The 22492-nt window shown below is 35.0% G+C and overlaps 1 protein-coding gene across 2 annotated transcripts in view; it reads left to right on the top strand.

Annotated features, from left to right (window-relative positions):
• RYR3 (ryanodine receptor 3) overlaps positions 1–22492 on the top strand; it is a 164034-nt gene that overhangs the window by 15317 nt on the left and 126225 nt on the right. The window contains exons 1-3 of one of the 2 annotated variants that reach the window (XM_085549031.1): positions 18538–18659; positions 19328–19447; positions 20236–20343. In XM_085549031.1, the coding sequence (XP_085405157.1) occupies positions 19439–19447; positions 20236–20343 (117 nt within the window). In that variant the 5' untranslated portion in view covers positions 18538–18659; positions 19328–19438. Of the gene's footprint in view, positions 1–18537; positions 18660–19327; positions 19448–20235; positions 20344–22492 lie in introns of those variants that run through there. The other variant, XM_085549030.1, reaches the window with a different exon arrangement.

The raw sequence follows: 22492 nt of genomic DNA, 5'->3' as shown, positions 1-22492 counted from the left end.
GCATAGTTATGGTCACTGAGCCAATCTTTTTCTGTTGGTTTGTCAGCACTTGATTGTGTGTGTGTTTTCTTTAACCACAGAGCATCCATCTGAATCATCTTCACTTGGATTAGTCCTGCAGTTGCTTTTATTTACTTATTTCTTATCATAGGAATATAGTACTGGAAGGAACTTTTTGAGCCATTGAATCCATTTTGTATTGAAGTTTAGAGAGAAAGAATTCTAAAGCTAGTTATATCTTTTTTCTTGCTGCTTTTTATGTAGCATCCTTTTGTCTAGCAATTTGAAACTTTTTTTCAGCTTAAATATATTTATGTATTACATTTATTTTTTTTTTCCCTCCATGTGTGCCAACACTGTCACCCATCAATGTATATGTAAGGAATAATTCTACTCCCTCTCAGGTATGACTTTGGAATAAGCAATCTGACTTTGTTTAGATTACTTACAAGTGACTGGATCTTTTATTCCCTCACATTATCTTGCCTTTATAGGACATATAGGGGAATAAGGAGGACTAAAAGGAGATCTTATTTTGTATTAACTTAGATAACAACTTCATCTGATTCCACAAAGTTTCTGGATGCTGGCATAAAACTATTTCCTTGGCCAGGATTTTCTCACCTTCTATACTGAGGCCTTACAGATGTACATCAGTCATTTTTTTTTGTCAGCATGGAATTCTTTATATTGTTTAATTTAAATCCTTTCTTATTATTCCAATCTCCAAGATCATGCAGTTCTCCCTTTGTCCTGATTTAATCCTCCTTTCTGCACTACTACTCATGTTCTAACTTATACAAATTGAACTTAGACTTTCCAGCCTTTAGAAAAGGCTGTGATTATATTCATACACCATAAAGCCACAGTTGTTTCTCTTGCCTTGAAATGAATTGGAAGAGCACAGCTTATGTACATATAGCTGAAATAGTGTTTCAGCATGACCTGCTGGGAACAGTCCTGGCCTGTTATGTACCCTAACTCAGGTTGAGGTATTATCTAGTAAGGTACTAGTAGACAAGGGGCCATTATATTTCCTAGTGATGTGCTAAAGAGTTAAATGTGGTTTGAGCGAAGTATGGTTCACTCTTCCTAGCAGTAGGTATCATAGTATCATAGTCTCATGCGGGTTGGAAGGGACCTTAGAGATCATCGAGTCCAACCCCCGGGATTCGAGCCTCCCGTGTAGCAGAGCAGCACTTCTACCACTTGCGCCACAGGTGGGATTCAAACCCAGGGCCTCCCGTGTTGCAACACGGCATTCCTACCACTTGTGCCACCAGGGCACACAGTGTAGAAAGTAGTGAAATGTCAGGTACTCAAGTAGTCACTAGTCTTCATTTTGACACTAAGGAGAAACTTTGCACTGCTTTTTATTCTCCTTTTGATGTCTGAATTTCTGTTTGCATTTTAATTCTGAAAGGAGTTAAATTTCATTTTTATTTGGGAGGAAATGATTCCAGGAATCTCTTTTACCTTTTATAGGGAAGATGAATTCTATACATAAAAATAAACTGATGATTCGCTTGAAATGCTTGAAATGACATTCTTGAGATGTATAGATATTTTTCACCACAGTTATAAACTTATTTATTTTAGTCATGTGAATAGAACTTACATAGACTTTAACATTCTGAAATTCATCAAGGTAAAGTTATGTTCTATTGCCTCTGTCTTCATTTTATCCTTTTCAGAGACATTTCTCATGTAAATCTGATAACAACAGGCAAAGGGATTATAATGGTTGGAATATCTCTTTATTTTGAGAAAATCTGTCTCTCTTTTGATACTTCTCTGATTTCTTACAGAGGAGATCCTTGTTCCTGAACCTAAAGGTGTAAGGCTTTTTACTTAAGAGAAAAAGGACATCTGTGACTGTAGCGAATTATTCTCTGGAACCAGTGAACTGTTCCATTACTTTAGAAAGTATTTCAGTATGAAATATAAATAATTCTAACATCTCATGTTTTTCATATTAGAATCTTGTGTGCCTTCTTGTTTTCCGGTAATAAATAAGAGATGAGTAACATGAGAGGTAAATTAACTGCAGAATAGCAGTCTGTTAGCATGATTATGTGTTAATACTGACTTGGTTCTAACCCTGCTTTCTCTAACAGCTCTACAGTGCACATGGCATAAGACTGTGTGAGAGGCATACTGTCTGAAACAAAATCAACAAGCAAAAAGTTTTTACTGTCAAGTCAGAAGGTAGAATTTGAAATGCCTCTGTAGCTTGCCTGTAATCCCAAACCAACCAATTCAAATTTACAACCTTAGCCAGATTTCTGCCATTGCAGAACCATCCTCAAGTAACAGAAAGGGCATCCTCAATCAATAATTGTTTGTGAACAATGTAATGTTAAAAGCAAATGTCAGCAGGTCTCTGATTTACATGGATGTCATGCTTTTAATATGCTTATACTTGCTACATGAGATAGTGAGATATTTTTACCCACATCTAGTGGAGATTCAGGGTAGTCCTAAAGTTAAATGAGTCATGCACATGATGAAAACTTGTGATGAGGCTAGAAAAGACAAGTCAGGTGCTATGAGGGTAGAATCACAGCTTAATTACTGTATGGTGCTTTCCCATGACTACGTGGTAGTTTATTTCTGCGTATGGTAGACTAGCTTATACTAAAAATTTCCCACAAAATGAGACTATGCCTAATCACCATGCCTTTAGAACTAAAAGCAAACAAAGATGTACCAAAAGTTTAACTTTGTGAGTAACGCTGTCAGAAAACAATTTTCTTGGAGGATTATTAAACACATCTGAATCAGAAAAGAAAGAGATTTCATTAAACAGAGTCTTGCCCAGCTACTGAATAATGATATTTATAGTTAAAAGGCTTTTCGGCATGGGACACCATGTATGTGATCAAATTGAATAGCAGGAATGCAGCTCCAAAGAAGCTGAAAGGCTAAATACAAATTCATCTTTTTTTTCTTTTTTTTTTTTTTCATTTACATTCACTTTAAAACATACCTTACAGTTTACTTAAAATTGCTTCTAACAAAATCTTAAAAAAAAAAAAAATAAATTAGAAAAGGATTCAGAATGATGTAGTCTTACATTGCACAAAAAACTTCCATACAGTTCTCAGACAAAAATCCGAGAGTCTTTGGCTGAAATATCATCATAGAGTAACTCTAGTTTGAGGGGACACAGAAAGGATTACCAGGTTACACTCCATACAGGATCACCCCAAAACTGAACCATATTTTTTTAGTCCAAACATTTTTTGAGTTCCAGCAGGCTTGATGCACTGACTTCTACCCTGCAGAGACTCTTCCAGTACCGAACCACCCTTTCAGTGAAATAAGTGGAAAAGGCTTTAAAAGCCCTACCCTCAAGGTTCCACTTGCAGGTAGAATTTAAGTGACCTAATAGAGCCTGAAAGTGGTGCAGTGTCATTTATTTAGCTGTCTGTGTGCTTCTAACAAATGTTTCAAAATTCTGTGATTTTTTTCTATGGAAGTCTTAGCTCCATGGCAACCATATCCAGTTTAACTCTTAAGGAATCTTGTGACTGTAGAGGAAGCACTCCCTCTTATCTAATGATTAAAACTATTTCTGTCCATTTTTAGCTGTCTGCTTTTCCTTTTTACCCCTTCTTCTAAGAAAGGTTTTGTCAAGTAGAAATAAAATTGATCCTCTGATATGTCATTACTTCAAAATAATTCTTCATATTTTCCTCTTGAGCAAGCAGAGGAAAACCTTGTAAGGACAAAGGAATGTTAAGATGATGACTCAAGCGCAGTCTCACAATATGCCAGAACAGTGCCATTGCCACCTTTGAAGTTCAGGACATCAGTAACATATTGTGACAAGTATGGAAATAATCTTGCATGAAGCAATGTTGAAATAATTCTAACCTTTCGAAAAGGAACAGTGCTGTGGCAAACATAATCTGTAGTGCAACAAATTTTGAAGGTAGAATGGAATTCATTCTAAGTAGAAGTCTCACATTCAGAAAAAATTACAAGAGAATATAGATTTTATAGTAATAAATTGACAAGATATTTGCAAACACACCCTAATAGATGAAAAGCAACTTCTTTTTATTTAGCGTGAAGCTTCCAGAAGAATACTTAAGAGAATTTATATTTTCAGATATTAGAGGTAATTTTTAGAGTGTAAGAGAAAGAGGAGAGAAGGTGGGGAATACATTACAGATTTTGAATATGTTATAATATACACTAAATAATGTACTATCAGTAAATTCAGATCAACAATTGTATTATTGTTAGCTTAGAATTAACAAACTGTCTTCTCTGGGGAGAGCTAAGAAGAACGACTGGTGGGAGAGTAGCCCTGCAGAAAGGAATCTTGGGGTACTGATCCCCAGCAGCCTGAACATGAGCCAGAAGTGTGCTCTGGCAGCCAAGGTGCAAACAGCTCTTTGTGGTGTGTTTTGCACTACATGGACAGCTGGTCAGAAGAGGTGATTCCCCCACTACATTGAGTGTTGGTGCAGTTTCACCTTGAATATTGTGCTCTTTACAACTTACTGAGGATGGGATGCAAACTCCTTAATGGTGATGACACTAACTGCATAGACATGATGTAACCTTTCTGGCAGGATGCGTTAAATATTTCACTTTTTGTTTTAGCACTCTTGGAAATGACAATGGCTTACCTATATGTTTTCAATATACTTTGAGAAATTAAATGTCCAAAAATTAGTAGTAGTAATTTGATTAAACTGTACCTTTAATACTGCATAGGCCCATTTTCAGGCAGCTTTTGAAGTTCTACAAGGAGTAGACTCCACAGCCTCTGGGCATCAGGCTCTACCAGTGTATAGTACCCGTACAGCTATGTTCCAGGTTGTGCCCATCGGCTCTTGTCATGGAAGTGGACGCAAATTTTCTAGGTGGTAGCATTTGGAAAATAGTTTTCGAAAAGGAGACTTTATTTATTATTTTTTTTAATCAGATACCACTTGAAGTGAATGCTTTTTTAAGGTCTCATATTAATTCAGAGAAGTAATCATGAAGGACAGCTAGTATGTTTGCAATCTTTAGTCTTTTCCAAGAATGAAAGTACAAAATGCTAATATATTTCATTTGCTTAATATTAAAAGTGTCTTGTTTCCAACGTGAGCATTCCTTATTTTAATGATTGGTCCTATATACTTCTTGTACATTTGTCTGCTATGTTTATAATTGTTATTTGACTTCTTGTGCCTGTGAAGGAAATACTATTCCAAGCAATTAACTTAGGCTTGTCCTTAGGGCTTTATCAGAGCAATCACACTCAGAAATCTCATCTTGCCTAAGGTCTGTCAAGATAATGTGTTCCCTACAACAGTGATCTGAACTTTCAGTTTCTGCTTTTACCCCTCTGTAAAGCACTGACTGAGAGAATAAATAGGCAACATTTAATAGATAACTGAAAAGTGCAGAAGGCTGCTTGTAATTGTGTACTTAATCCCAACATGTTTAAGTAGTTTGTACTTAAAGTACTTGACAGAAGAGGAAGTAGGAGGAGAGCTAAACAGATAACTGTAGTTTTCCTGGTGCATTCCTATACCAAAAACTTGTCTCTTACATGTTATTCACTTATTTACTAAATAATCAAATGAAGTTGAAGGTTTTTGTTTGTTTGTTTGATTTCTGTCTTTTTTTTTTTTTTTTTTTTCTTGTTTGGTTATCATTCCGTCCCATATTTCTGCCCCAATATTTTCTCTCTTTTTTTTCCTTTTTTCTTTTTTTTTCTTTTTTTTTTCCTTTTTTTTCTTTTCTTTTTTTTTTTCTTTTTTTTTCCTTTTTTTTTCTTCTTTTTTCTTTTTTTTTTTTCTTTTTTTTCTTTCTTTTTTTTTTTTTTTTTTTTTTTTTCCTGAAGAGGAAAAAGATGAAGATCTCTTCAAGCGCCCAAAAAGAAATGTATATGTGCTGGTAAAAACTGGCTGTATGTATGTGAAGACAAATCTTTCACAAGGTTGCATTTTGCCCTTTTATTGTGGATTTGGAATAGCTTTTGATGGATGTTCAAAAACATTCTGGAAGTTAGAGTGCATTATTTACTGATTGTTGAGAGGGAAGAATAATGTAAGGGTAATGCTGGCATTAAATCAGACAATTTCTGCTTTTTAATATCATTGTAATATCTTCTGTGACTGTGGGCAGAATATTTTTTAAGATAATTCTGCTATGTGTGGATTTTTATTTTTATTTATTAACATTTTAAATATCCAGCCATTTATGAGTCACGGTTCCACTTTTGGCTGCCAAAAGTGGCAGGACTGTTACCACTTGCAAATAATTTCTGCTTGTTGATTATATTGTAAACATTCTGTGATGCATTTTGTGTTGTAAGTAACATCAGAATAATGCATTAGTAGTTTTCTTGAATATGAATAAGCAGAGTGTTCCAGTAAGTATTGTTAACATTTAGCAGGAATTGATAGGAAATTCCATGGCTGGAAAATTTTAACAGAACAAGATGTGTAGAAAAGTTCTTTATTTCATTCATTCATTCATTCATTTCTCTGTTTGTTTTAAAAGCTGCACTCACTTCATTCTATTGATTACTGGGCAATGCATTTATACAGAAATTAATGAATCTTACAGTCTGATTACATTTCTACTCATCTTCAGCCTCCTGGTTTGTTTTAGTTCTGAGGTTTTAAAATGAGGTGGTGATGGTATGAAGATAAAAAAGTTTCATTAGAGCAAGGATATTTGTTAATCCAGGGCAAGGTGTGAAAAGAAGCAAGTACCAGATTTTTCATGTGGGAGGTGGTGATGCCAGGTGTATTAGTTTGAAAAGATTTTCTCCATGCTTCTGTTTTGCAGTGAATTTCATCATTTGTTAGCTACTTTGAGCTTCTTTGTGTTTAGGAAATTGCTGTAGTGTTCTTTGCATGTATCTTATCAAAACAGGTGATTTTTTTCTGTGCTCTGATTTTCATCCTCTTGTTGTTCTCACTGAATAGCTCTATGACTGATATTTTTAAGCATACTAGTCTACATGGAATAGAAGGCATAAAAATAGGAAATCAGGAAAATGCAAGTAGAAAAATACTGTGTGTGAGTGTATATAAAAATGCAGCAGCAGCAGCTGTACAGGCTGTCATTTTCATATCTTTATCATCCTAGATTTAGTAACAACTCAGTGTCGTAAACATGAGTCACAAAGAATAGATTGCTCACCAATAATAATACTAGCCACTTTAGTGCTTGTTTATTTCCAAGCATTTGAGCTTGCCTGGACTCCTCTGTGTTAAAGGTTTTCCTCATACACTGTCTAGCTTCAGACACTTCTTACATATTTATACATATTTTAAACTATTTTATCTGAGTAAAGTTACAATAAATGTTATGCTGTTTGTTTCTGTGCTAGGTTTCCTGATGTTAATCTCAAATACGACTGGTAGCACAAATGACAATGCTACCTGAATTTTTCAGAACATAGTTATTTCCTAAAAATTGTACATGATAGACACTACTTGTTTACAGTTGCCTTTCCCTTAAGAGTGGTTGAGTCAGGAGTGAAGTGGAATGAACAAAATGAAAAAGGGGAGAAATTGTTCCCTTCCTGAACCATTGTACTTAGTGGAATTAGAAGTTTCTATTAGTGTGGCGCATCAGTAACTTGGAAATTACATGCAGCTGAGAGACTACCTTTTCGGTAGTAACTTGTGAAAGGAAAACTTCTCAGTGGCACAACAGACAAGGCCTCGGTGAGAACAGAAAAAACTTTGTCAGTGCTTGGGCATGCGATCAGTCAAAAAGTAAATGAAGTAGATAAACAAGATAAAGGGATACTAAGTGGACAGAAAGAATTTGTTTATATTCCTGTGTTTAAACATTTTGGTCTTTGCTCATCCCTTTATTTTTCTTTCTATTTAATTATTACTTGGAATCTCAGGTTTTAGGAGAATAATTTTATCTGTCTATATATGTGAAAATATTTGTTTGTTTTTTATATTTCTACATACATCAATAAATCTACATATTTATATAGGTTTACGTATTCATTTTGATAATTAAGTATATATATTTTACTGATAGATATCTATAGATACACAGATATGGATAGGGGGAGTGCAACTGAGGTCATCTACATGAACTTGTTCAAAGCAATTGATTTTTGTCCAATATGACATTCTTGTTTCTAGAGACATAGATTCAATGGATATTCCACTCCATGGATAAGAAATTTGCTGGTGTGAAGTATGTTGATCATATGCCAGCCTGATATGCTGTAAATCCGGTAGCTTTTCCTACTGTATGAAGTGTTTTTGAAGGAGTGCAATTGCTCTGACTGGTGTTCAGCATTATACAGAGTCTCCTTTAACCCTTCCACCAGTAGCATTGAACTTTTTTCCTTATTTCTTAAAACCAGAACTAATATTGATGTTTTGATCAAGAGCAGGTTGCTATAAAACTACTCATAATTGCTGTGAAGTTGAACAGAAATAAGATGGAGTATGAACAGTAAATTCAGACAAGCCTCAGATGTAAGAAATAAAAAAGATGTTGCAGAGTAATATAGACAGGAATGTATTTTGCTGCAATCTTAAATTCAGCAAATGTGGTCTAAATCTTAAGGACGTATCCTGGCTTCAAGTCCATATTTGGTTCCCAGTCAAGGAGGTTTCACTGACTGCAAATCTTCATCTTTCTTGGATATCAGCAGCAACTCTAGATATTTGGAAAAGTTATCCAGGCCTGTTTACTTTTTCCCTTGAGAAATAGCCGCTTGACTATTTCTCTTGCATGGACTAATGTTTATGCTGTCCCTGAAAGTAATTTCTGGCATAACTTAGACACAATAGAACTTGTCATAAATAAATATCAAATTAATTTTATATAGACTTTGTAGAATTCTATACCACTTGTCAAAAAACTGTAAGCTTAGTAAATCTAGATCCAATTGACTGATATGCCATGTCTTTAAATGTAGTGAATTTTTTTGGTGTAAGTAGTATGTTTACTCTTAAGGCCTAATTGAGTAGAAAATGCATGTAGATAATGTATCCTGACTTACTTGACTGGGATGCAGGAATTAATGCATATAGTCTTTTTAGGAAGAAGAAGCAAGGTGGAAAAGAAGTGAAGCAGACTGTTATGAAAGAGAGCAGTGGGTATGTGTGGTGCTGTGCTTTTGAATTAGGGTGAGCCAGTTCTATTTATGGGTTAGGATTAATGGGCCAACCGATGTGTGTGGTAGTGTAGTGGTGCGTCTTACAGACTGCCTGATTAGGAAGAGGAGTAGTCCAGAGGACTCGCAAGATGAAGCCTTTAGATTGCAGGCCCTGACTTTTCATAAAGACCTCAACTACCTACTACTGATATCTGCTGGAAATGCAGCACAGTAAAAGACAAGCAATTCAGGAGGCTTCTGAAGTGTGTTAATTACATGGGTAATAGATGAGTTAATGGCAAGAGGTGCTCTGCTGGACCTGATACTTTCCTGAGGAATTAACAGTCAGCACCTTGCAAGTTGGGGATAGCCTTAATTGCTGTGACCATGAGATAGTGGAACTGAGAATTCAGAGAGAAAATAAGACAAAAGCAGGGTCACAGTCCTGGGCTTGGCTTTGTGCAGGTACCTCTTGGAAGAATTCTACAGGAGAACTTGTTGATTTTTAGAGGAGTGTATCTTCTGTGATTAGAATCAAATCATTTCCAGTGCACAGAAAATTGAACAGAAATGATAGAAGATGGATGAAGAACATGCTCCTGACAAAGCTTCAACAGTGGAGGGGGGGGGAAAAAAAAAAAAAAAAAAAAAGGAAAAAAAAATGTATACAGGAGGCAAAAGCAGGAACAGGCGACCAGGGTGGATTTATAAGAGCCCTGACCATGCAGGCATGTGGTTATTGTAGCCAGAGCCTGTCTGGACGTAAATCTGATGAGGAGCTGAAAGGGTGACAAAAGTTTCTTCATATGAGTATCAGCAGCAAAAGGAAATCTGAGGAAACTATGGGCCCTGTGATTTATTTCACCAAATTACTTGAATAAAGGACTTTAAAAGGGCCTTGCTTCTGGGTGCTTTCTTCCTCAGTCTTCACTGAAGATATTCAAAACCTGACTGGTGATGTCCTTCATCTCTTCTTGATTCTACTTTGAGTGTTAGGTAGGATTAGACAGTCTCTGCAGGTCACATCCAATCTCAACATCATTTCATGTGGTCATATGATAAGAATCTGTGAAGTCTAAACTTAGTAAGTTTTATCCTACTAATTTGATAACAAATGTAATGACTGATTTTTATTTTATAGTGAAACCTGTGAAGAGATTTACATGTGTGAACACTGATAACTTATTATCTGGCGAAGAAACAGTGAAAAATACAGTGATACCGAGATTTCTTTAGAAATCAATCTAATTATAAAATTAAGTGCACTTCTCTTTGACAAGTCCATCATCTAATTAATGAGAAAAAAAGAAAAACAAAACCAAAGCAAATTAACAAATGTTTATTTTGCTTTGCAGCATCATTTAGACAGACAGTGAGAAATGTTTGTTGTAATTTTATGAAAAACCATTCTATTCACATTAATTACAGTCAATCTTAGTTATAGATCCATTATAACAAGAGCATGGTTGACATAAAATATCTGTGGCTAAAGTGTAGTTAGCCCATGTGTTTCTAATCTAATGAGTTTGTTGGAGAGTGCAAACTTAACTGTCATTTTAAAACACTGCTATTGATAGCAGATTTTTGGTTATTGGAGCAGCAATAACAATAAGACATCTAGAAAATTGCTATCCAAGGGATGCAGCCATGCAGCTGTTTGTTGTTGGTTTTATTTTAATGAGGATATCTACAGTGACCATATGATTGGTATATGCTTTTTTTGATGTCCTGTCCCAACTAGAACTTTTCTCAATTCTGACTTGAGAAATACTTGCAAATACTTGGCATGTGATGGTTAGCAGATGAATGTACTTTAATGTTCACATTTTATTTCTGTGTCATCTTTTCAATACTATTCTTTCCTTTTTCATATATCTTATAAGAAGGATGGTAAAAATATCTTCTCTTCAAATCCTGTTTGAAGGATTTCTTCTGGAATGTTACCTGTAGCTGATGCTTTTTCTCTTTTAAACTATAGCAAACATAGAAGGTTACTGAATATAGTGAAGTTTTTGCTTAAAATAGTCACCAAAATTATTGGGTATTTTACTTCTTACATTCCTTCACAAACTGTGATGTTCAATAAGCGTCTGTGATATGTATGGTTAATAGCCTAAAGACAAGTGATCGTGCATACAGAACATGCCATTTAAAGAATATGCCAAGTGCTGTGCACGCCCATTCTCATTTGAAATAGATATGACCTAAATGTTGTTTGTTACTATTGGTATCTTTACTAATCCAGTGGTCATGCTTTAAGATTCCAAAAGGCTGATAGCTTCTATTTGGATTCCTTCTTAGTTTCGGGTGCCAGGTTTTTTTAAACTGCTTCATATGTAATTGATACAAGACACTGGTTATTCCATTAATGTTTCTGAGTGTCTGTTGCACAGGAAAAAAAAAAATAAAAAAATTGTATAAATGAAGCCCTGAAGATTGAACTTATTATGCCAGAATTTTTCTCTTCTACATTCTAATTCTGGCTGCCTGCTAATTGCTGTAAAGGAAGTAAATTTATTGTAATGGATGTAAAAGGAATAGAAAAAGCAAACAAAATATTATTTTATGAGCACATACGTTTCTTGTATTCACTTTTTCTTTCAAAAAAAAAAAAAGAAAAGAAAAAGAAAAAAGCTCCATTCAAAGGAACTAATACAGGTTATTATTTCTTAATTCACTTGTATGATGTTACTTCAAAGGTCATGACTCACAGAGGTGCAAAATATCCAAATCCCAAGACTACGATTAAGTAACATTAATGTACTTAAGCAGGATATTCACTTCTTTTCTGATAATACTCCATTGATCATCACTGAGCACACTGATGGTTTAGTCTGTTTGCCCTTTTAAGAATTAACATGAACTTAAAGTCATTTCATTTTTTAAAGCAGGGCAAAACTTAGTCTAATAGGAGAGGATATACTTCATTTTGCCATGGATTTGCATAAAGTCATTGATAGTCCATATGACTGTTTTAACTCTTAAAAAGCTGCCTTCCTTGCAGTATAACATTATAGATCTAATTCTTAATATTTTATACTTATCATTTATGACAAACAATGCATAAATATTTTGGATGTCATTTAGAGTGTTGCTGCTTAGTGTGATTTACTGACACTGACCCATGCTTTTCTTTTTCCTGAACAACTAAAAAAAATGCAGTAGTAAAAATAAAAGGAAGACAACAAACTAAGTACTTCATTGGCAAGCCTTTTTGAAATACTGAAAAAAGAAGCAAGATGGTAAATAGTGAAATACTTTGTTTGACTCTTTATTGTGTATTAGAACTGTTGAAGAGGTGGGGTTTTAGAGAAAAAAAAAAGGGGGGGTAGAGGGGGAGAGGAAGGTGTAGGAAAAAGATAATGTGTCACAGTACTTGATAACTCAAGTTATTTCATATATATATGTATCAGCTTTGTAAACCATGCCTATGGTACCTGTTGGAGATGCTTGCAGACTTGCAGAGAATGGGTATACTTAACAAGATGTAGAGGAATTATAATGAAATTATTCCAGAAAATATCCACAGAATCACAGAATTACCTGGGTTGGAAGGGACCTAAATGATCATGAAGCTCAACCCCCTGCCTGGCAGGGCCACCAAACTTCCACATTTACTAGATCAGGTTGCCCAGGGCCCCATCCAACCATCCAAATAGTTTTTTTGTTTGTTTGTTTGTTTTGTTTTTTCCTTAGGCAGTGGTGCTTACATTCTGTTTTCTAAAGCATTTCATTCAGAAGTGTTAACGTAAGTGTAAAGGTGTACTTTTAAATTTTATTGCTGTCTGATGACTTGCTTATTCTGCTTTGCTGATGACCTGATATAAGATATGGAAGTATGTTCCAGGGTTGAGATCAGGCTTTGATCCAGCCAATTCTGAGGGTGTAGACTGACAACGGAAACCCCTGCTCTATTTTTAAAGTCTCCTGAGAACTGTCAGATGGCGTTTTGTGAATTTCCATCAAATAACTGCTGTCATCATAAAGATACATATGTAGCGAACTGGGGGAAATTTACTGGGAAAATTTGTGTACTTACTGAGGGAAGAAAGGCTTTTAAGTTTTAAAAAAGAAGTTAAAATCTGGTTATGAGTGCTGTATGGTTAGTATCCAGCTGCCCACTACTACTACTGATTTAAGTTTGTCCCGGAGGCTGATTTTCATAATTTGCTTTCTATTGCATGATGACTTACAACATGACAGTTATGTCTAGGTACCACTTTGTTATGTGACTGGCAAACACTGTGTGACTTAAAGTGTTTGCCAGACAGATTGTATGTAGATGTTAAAAGCAAAGGAAAGCCTACCATGGTATATTAACATGATCTTCTAATTCAACAGCTTGGCCATAATGCCTGTATTTTGGGACCAAAAATCCACTTCTTTCTCAAGGGCCTAATTAAATCTTAATTATATTGCAGCACAGCTGTGTAAACATTGCAAGAATTAAAAACATCACATGAACCTTTTTTGTTTCATAAACTTTGCTTGAGTGATAATGGAAAAGTATGTAAGTATCTGAAATGCAAGTGCAACATCTAAATGGATATTTGGCTAATGCTAATACTAGCAGCAAAGCTGGAAGAAAGCACATTGTTAATTTTGAAACTATGAATCAAACTCTGACAAGGACCATTAGGAAGTAATGCTCATGAAATATGATAAGATTAGGCCGTGGCATGTGGAAAATATTCTAGTATAATGCATTTTGTAATGCTGCAGTGTGAACCTGTTTAACCAGTTAAACGGGATGAAGTCTTACCACTTATCTAAACCGTTTAGGAACAATCCGGGTGCTCAGGGGAAGTACATTTCAGTTTATGGCATTCCTCTGAAGTCAGTAGTATGCAAACATTCAAACAAAGCTTTGTAAGAACAGGCAATTTTAATGTACATCAGTAGGTATGAGATTAATCTAAGAATCATAACTGTTTCTTAGATGTTGTCTGTCAAAATCTGACTGTTCTTATTAAAGCTTGAAGCCCTTAATTGTTTTCCACTAGAAAGAAAATGATGGAACTATTGAAGATTTAACCTTGCAGACTTTTAAGTGAAAAATATTTCTTCAGGTTTCTTCTTCTTTGCTACATTTCATGTTAAATGCTTTCATCTCTCTTTGTGCACATATGTATATATGCTAAACATGAAAACAGAATTGGACTCAGCTTTATTTTTTCTCCCGACTTCTTAGGATCTTATGAAAAGTCTTCAGAAGTAAAATGTCTTCTAATCACCCTTGTACCTAGTGCATGTGGAAACTGCTGAGCAAAAAGCTTTTCTAAGTCAGTGTCAACCCAACATGATAATCTTTTGAAGAACTAAATTGCAGATGCCAACAAACATTCTAAAGCATATTTAAGCATACAGTAGACAAGAAAGATTACATAAAGATTATGGGATCTTAGAAAAGCTGAGATTTAAGAGAGCTTATGGGGCATATATTCTCTTATCAAAGGAAAGGCAGACCATACCCCTGTGACAGTACATCCATAGATGTTGACATAACCCGTTCTTTAAAGATCTGGTGATACAAACTTCACTCCCTACACAGGGCCAGGTTTAATGCTTTGATATCTTCGTGCTTTTCTACTAACCAGCCTGTATCTTGCTACAGTCTTTTATACTAGTAATTCTGTTTTGCACATGAGAAACATATAGTATTCTCTGTGATTTTGGTGCAGCTTTTTGTATGTTTATAAAGTATTTTTCATACCCCTAATTAATTTTCTTTTATTTCATTATACCACAGAATTACAGAGGTGAAAGGGACACTAGAGCGGGTTACTAGTCTAGTTAAATTTTAAGCTGGGTACTCCAGAACCAGTCTGTGCAACCTGTTCTACTGTTTGCTGTGCTCATATTCATAATTAGTAATTTTTATTTATTTATTTTTTTAAAACATGCCTGTTGTCTTTATGCCATATAGGCTAACAGCCCCCAAAGATGGCTTCTCATGGGTAAACAGTCCTATCTTTCTTAGCTGCTCTTTTTATTAGTCCTAACTAATATAATAGTCTAGGCTAAGACTTTTCTGCCTGCAAAAGACAGACTCAGTGTGTGACGTGAAGATAATTTTCATCAACTATTCTGATGCAGGAGCTTACTAATATTAAATGGAGCTAATAGGAACTGCCCTCAAAACAAACAAAAGAAATCTGTTTCTCTATAGCTGAGCTGAGGAGGTTGTGAGTGTGAATTCTATGTTGAAGAAGGGGGAAGACTGGACAGACAGAGGTCTGATAGAAGGGATAGCCACTTGAAGTTCATAAGCCATATTTGGGGCTTGGTGTAAGGCTGCTTTTTTCACCATAGAAAACAGTAGTTTTGAGGTTCATTTATTTGTGTTTGCTTTGAAATAGTAATATACATATAGTATTTCAAACACTTTGAAATAGTAGTATATGAACCTTTATGGAAGGGGTATATTATCCAATAAATTTTAAACTTTTGAACAGTTCCACACTAGCTTCATCTTAAAGTTAGTGTTTCATGTGCAAGGACTTGAACATTTATGCCCAGGTGTGAGTAAAATATAAGCAAAATATGCATACTTCTTTTGAGAAGCAGCTACTTACTGGAATCTGCAGGATGTAACAACAAAGTTGTTTGTGTTTCTGCAGGTGTTTTCTGTGTCATGTTAATTTTATCAGTTCATTTTCAGTATTGAGTAGAGAACAGTAAATCTTGTTGAATCAGTAGATAACAAATCAAATATAATGGATGATTTTCTAGCAAAATTTGAATGTGTGTGCATATGTTTAAGATATTGGTGGCTTTTTGCTTCTTAATGTGAAACATAGAAGTTTATTGTTGAATACGGCTTGTATACAAATTTAAATATATTGTCTAGATGATTATAATTCTTAAATATTGGATGTATATGCTACATAAATAAACAAGTAATTTCAGCAACTGTAAAAATACATTTATTCTCCAATCTAGAGTTAAAAAACTATTGAACTGAGCAGACACAAAGTCATGCCTGCAATACATCAGTTCTGCTTGATCACTGACTCATTTTGCTGCAAGTGAAGTCATTGATTTAATTAAAATCAATTTTATATGGTTTGGCTAATTACCACATGACAACACTCTCAGTTTAACTTTACCATTATTATAAAATCTGAGGAGAAAGACAACCTGAAAACTGAGATTAAATACTGTCTGGTAATGAATCACTGAGCTGTGGCTCAATTAAAAAAAGATATATATATTTTTAAATAATTGTGTGAATTGCATTCTTCTTAATGTGTTGCTGTTGAAGTGCAACCTCAGTAAGTTTGCAGATGACACCAAGTTGGGAGGGAGTGTTGATCTGCCAGAGAGGAGAAAGGCACTACAGTGGGGACTGGATGGATGGGCCAAGGTAAACTGTATGAGTTTCAATAGGGCCAAGTGCCAGGTCCTGCATTTTGGTCACAACAACCCCAGGCAACCCTACTGGCTTGGGGAGGAATGGCTGGAAAGATGCCTGATGGAAAGGGACCTTGGTGTACTGATGGACAGTCAGCTGAACATGAGCCAGCAGTCTGCCCAGGTGGCCAAGAAGGCCAATGGCATCCTGGCTTGTATCAGGAATGGTGTGGTGAGCAGGTCCTTGAGTACTGCATTTTGGGCACCTCAGTACAAAAGGGACATTGAGATGCTGGAGCAGGTCCAAAGAAATGCAACAAGGATTATGAAGGGCTTGGAGAGTATGCCCTGTGAGGAGAGGCTGAAGGAACTGAGGCTGTTTGTTCTGGGGAAGAGGATGCAGAGGGGAGACCTTGTTACTCTCTTCCAATATCTGACAGGTGCTTACAGCCAGAGCAGGGCTGGTCTTTTCTCACTTGACAGGATGAGGGGTTATGACCTTAAGTTGTGCCAGGGGAGGTTTAGGTTGGAAATCAGGAAGTACTTCTTTATGGAAAGTATTTTATTCTTTTCAGGTCTTTAAAATATGTAACCTCTAAGGTTAATACAGGAACCAGCTGATTAAATATGGTCTAAACTGTACAGTTTAATATGTCATTGACTAGTGTGCAAAGCTAGATAGGAGATACTGTCAGTATCTGCCAATTGTTCAGTCTTAAATTTAATAGCTATCATTAGTAGTAGAAGCAGTAAGCAAGCAGTGAAGTGTCACCTAAAAGAAAGCTACGTAACTTTTCCAGATGTGAGGAACCACACAAGTGAAAAAAACTACTTTTGATTTTTTTTATTTTAAAGGGCACTTCACTTACTTTCTTTGGTGAAATTTATTTTTGCCATTTTGTCACTTCAACCTTTTATTCCAAGTGTTAGTAGCTGTTCTCCTTTCACTTCAGTTGCATAATGGACTGGAAAAAGAAGTGCTGTTTTTAGAACATAATTGTTCAAGTGATCTCTTAGTTCAGGCGGCTGTTCTGTATCTGCTTTGACAATAATAATTGACACCAGTATAGCATAGCTGGATAGGACACTGATGTATCATATTGCTCTTGTTTTGTCATCTTCCACCACCCCCTTAAAAATTTCTAAGGTAGTGTATTTTGGTGAACACTTAAATATCTATATAAAAATAAGTTGTTTTACATGCTATTCTATGAGTGATCTTATTCTTGATTAGTGGGTAAGCATTGGAAATTGAGATGTATGTTTTATTTCTGTGTACATCTATGACACTGTTGATTGCTAAAAATAATCTCATTCAACATGCTTATATCAAGTTTAATATCACATGTTAAGAGGTAAATAAGGGCTTGTCACATTGTAAGTAGGTGTCTCAAGCATTGTGTTATGTATGAGCTTGTAAAAGTTTGGTATAATTACGATAACTAAACAATAAGGTTATTTACCTCACTTTTTCCACACTAATCCTATTCTTGAAATATGTCTGAAACATTTTCTTATGAAAGAGGAATTTCTTCTCACTTAAAAAAAATGGCACTTGGATCCATGGTTTTGTACAAGGTTTCAAAACTAAACGAGACTTTTGAAGTTAAAATTTTGCATCAAAGGACTTATACTGAGGACATGCTGTGGTAACTAAAGAAATGAAATTATACATAGGCTACAGTTGCTTGAAATGGCAGAGTAACTAAATTTGCTGTAAAAAAAAAAAATAAATAGAGAGTAAAATTGTGTAACAGCTTACTTTTATTATATAAATTTTATTTATTTATTCTCCACTGTGGCACTGTAGCTGGCACTGTTAAGGGAACAGAATGCTTTTCTCAAAGTCTTGGAGATAAAAGCTATGTAATACTTTGATGCTTTCTTGAATACAAATGTGTGTGTGTGTGTGTGCAATTCAGTATGCATGCACAAATACATCTATACAAATGTACATTTTAGCAATTATAGAAATATAACGTGTTAATTTTCAAGGGATTTTGTTTTCCAGTCCTTTAGCACTATGGAGTGTATTTAACTTCCAAATGTTTATTTTTTTCCTTTCTTCTCACTTGCTGTGTTGTGACAGGATGACGAAGTAGTACTTCAGTGTGTTTCCAGTGTTCACAAAGAACAAAGGAAGTTTTGCTTGGCAGCTGAGGGACTTGGAAATCGCCTGTGCTTTTTGGAACCAACATCAGAAGCTAAAGTAAGAAGTAGATTCTCTCATCTGATGTAATCGGTGAATGACTGTTAACCTGCTTATCCATTAGTATGTTTAATTGCAGTTTCTTTAATGTGATTTTAGATATACACACTCTAGGGCCTTAATGTCTTGTAGCAACGGGCTCAAAAGTGAACACAGTACTTGAGGTGCAGCGTCACCAATGCTGAGTGCAGAGGGCCAATTGTCTAAGTCTAAGAAAAGGAAAAACATGTTACTATACAATTCCATGGAACTACTTTGCATTCATGCCTTACCAGCAGATGCTATCACAGGAGCTTCTGAAGACTGTTTAAAATTAAGAAGTTCACAGAGCTTGTAATCACTTTGAAAGGGCTACTCAGAGAGACTTCTAAACTTATAGCCATCACTGAGAACAATGAAAAATTTTGTAAAGAACCAGCTATAGTTTGTTGTTTAGTAGCTTGCTATATATAGTGTTCATTTATTTCTATTTTTCCTTTTTATCGCTTTAAAAATATCTTTATCCAGAATTTTATTCCCTCCTGTCAGTGTGATTAGAAAATTAATAAATCATGTTTCAACTTTAAAGTGTATTCGAAGCCATGATCTATATCGTTAAGTGACAGAATTCAGAATTGTTGAGGATGGAGAATACCTATAGAGATCATCATGTCCATCCTCTTCTTCAGCATAGGTCCATCCAGACCAGATTGCTCAAAACACTGTCCAGTTAGGGGTTAAACACTTCCAAGGAAAAAGATTCTACAGCTTCTCTGAACAACCTGTTCCAGAATTTGACCATGCCCATGGTAAAAACATTTTCTCACACTCGGAATTTCTTGAATTTCAGTATGTGTCAGTTTTCTCCTGTCCTTTTACTGGTGCCACAGAGTAGTTGGGCTTTGTGCTGTCCTGTCAGATGTTTGTATACAGTGATAAGATTCCCACTGACATTTTTATTTTTTTTTCCCATGTACACATCTTTTATTGGGCACATTAATGTTAATTAATTGAATTGAGGTAACATTTGATGTTTCAAAACCAGCAGTTGTTGTTGATTCAGTAGTTGAGGAGAAAGTCCCTAAAATAGGTTATGTTATTAAATCATAAAAAATTTTTTGAGTCTTTGACCTTTAAGGGCAGCTATAAATATATTCAGGGTTTAAGCTTCATACATCAGATAGGATCATAGACATTTTATTTTATTTTATTTTATTTTATTTTATTTTAATTTTATTTTTCTTTTCAATGGCATCAGAGAACAAATATAATTTTCATGGTATAATTTTTGTGCAGTATTATAACTAGATGATCTTTGAGGTATCTTGTAACCCAAGCCATTCTACTTTTCTATAAAAACAACTCTAATAAATGTGACGTTACTGTAGTGACAAATTCTGAAGAATGGATTTATGTTATTTTGTTAAAAGGTTACATCCATCTCAAAAACAAACAAACAAACAAAAAACAGTGGAAAAACAGATGTTATAATCAAAATATGTAGTTTCAAATACACTTTTTTGTCATGTTTAATATACTCTGCTCTTTTGTTCTTTCGTTGTTTTAATTAATTAATTAATTAATTAATTTTTTGCAGTATGTTCCTCCAGATCTTTCCATCTGTAATTTTGTCCTTGAACAGTCTCTGTCTGTCAGAGCCCTTCAAGAGATGTTGACCAGCACAGGAGATAATGCCAGTGAAGGGGTAAGTAAATTGATATCAAAGAATGTTAAGTTTCTGAATATGTTTTTTATTATTATTTCTTCTCTTGTTCCAGAATTTTCTGGATGAGGGAACTTGTGTGATAGCAGATTGTTCAGTTTTCCTATTTTCTTGGGGAAGTTGATGTTCCACTGCCATATTAAAGTTACTTTTTAATATGGCATTGAGGAACAGGTGCAGCTAGGCTGTTGAAATATTTACAGAAAACAGTAACATTATTTTCAGAGCTCATTTATCATTGTCCATTCTCAGCTGCCAACTGAGAAAGGAACAAAAGAACCCTTGGACTCTCTGGCTTTTATGAATCTGGTGAGAGTATATGAGAGATGAGTTTTGTTTAAATTGTAAATTGTTTAAATTTAAATTTTACATTGTAAAATGTAAAAAGCATTATTGTGTTACAATGCTATTTATCAAAGAGGGATTCATGAAGCAAGGAAATTTTTTGAGATATTTGGATTTACTTGATCTATCCTCACATGAAATTACCAGCTGGGAATTAAGTTCTATCAACAAAAGAAAGGGAGAAGTTTAAATCTGTGTGATGAGTTCAGATTTAAGTATGCACGGGTGTTTTTTGGGGGGTGTGGGGTTTTTTCTTGTTTGTTTGTTTTGTTTTTCTGGTAGGTGTGTACCTACACTGTTTTATTGTAATTTTAAGTGATTTAACCTGTGATAAGAGGCAAGAACTGTTGAATAGAAAATAATCATTTAATAATTTTGTTCTTTGGGCTTATTAATTTTTTTACTGTATTATTGTATGCCTACTTACTGGAATAATTACAATGCTGTGTCTGCATTTGTTATTACAAAAACTTTCTTTGTATCAATTCAAATCTAAGATATCCTAAGAATCTAAATATCCTGAGAAAGAAGACTTCCATTTAAAAAATGTATGCATGATTTATTATTGATAAAAATGAAATACAACTTCTATATTTTTATTTTTATTTTTTATATAGAATAGGACAATACTACAGGTAACTACTAGGCCTAATAGGAACCTAGATTTGCCAGTATTGTGAATGATCTGCATGCTCATTTTGAGCAACTTGTGAGTTGTTGCCCTACCAGTGAGACAAAATAATGAAATGACTTGTGCTTTCCACTTAGTTTGTCACTAGTCCATTTTTATTCATGGTTAAAAATTCTAGGATTTTAAAATAATATGTAAATTCACTTCTGTTGCTTTATTCTCATGTTCAGTTGAACTATAGGGAAAAAAATAGGTATGCCACCTCTAAACATGAGATGAAATATTATTGATAAATTAATATTTAATAAGATTTTACAGTGTCTCTGATCTTTGTAATGGACTTCCTCTAGACCCACTCCAACAGCTTCACGTCTTCTTTTGCTGGGTGTTCCAGGCCTGGATATGATGCTCCCAGTTGGAGCCTTGTGAGAGCAGAAAATAGGGCAACATGACTTTCTCACCATGCTGGCTGCCATTCTTTTTACACAGCCCAGGACAGAGTTAACCTTCTGGGCTCCAAGTACACGCTGCTGGCTCATGCTCATCTTCTCATCCTCCAGGACCCTTAGTTCTGAAAAATTTGGAGATTGGAAGCGTCTCCTGTGTGAGGAAAGGCTGAGTAACCTGGGTCTACTTAGGCTGTGGAAAAGACTGAGAGGGGATTTGGTAAATATTTATAAATATCTATAAGGAGGTGAGAGGCAAATGGATGAGGCCAGGCTCTTGGTGGTGTGTAGTGATATGACAAGGAACAGTGGCCTAAAATTTAAATGAAGGAAGTCTTTGTGGTAAAGGTGGTGGAACATTGGAACAAATTGCCTAGAGAAGTTGTGGAGTCTCCTTCTGCAGAGATATTCAAGATTCATCTGGGCTCCTACCTGTGCAACCTATTGTAGGTTTTTAGGAGAAGAGTTCGGACCTTCCAACCCCTGCAATTGTGTGATTTGTTGTGCCCTAAAAGTTTTCTGTTGTAGCTTGTATGTTAAACCTATTTCCTTGAACTTTTTTTTCTTTTTTTTTTTCTTTTTTTTTTCTGGTTACTGAGAAGTAGTCAAAACTAAAGGGATCACAAAGAAAATCCAGTTTTGCCTACTCTGATTTTGCAATATATTTCCATATTTGAAAATATGAAAATTTGAAAACAAATGGTGCTTT

The sequence above is a fragment of the Coturnix japonica genome, chromosome 5, assembly GCF_054131305.1.
Source record: "Coturnix japonica strain WE chromosome 5, WE-NBRP24, whole genome shotgun sequence".
Taxonomy (NCBI): Eukaryota; Metazoa; Chordata; class Aves; order Galliformes; family Phasianidae; genus Coturnix; species Coturnix japonica.
The sequence above is the reverse complement of the archived record's forward strand: the minus strand, read 5'-3'. Positions and strand labels throughout refer to the sequence as shown.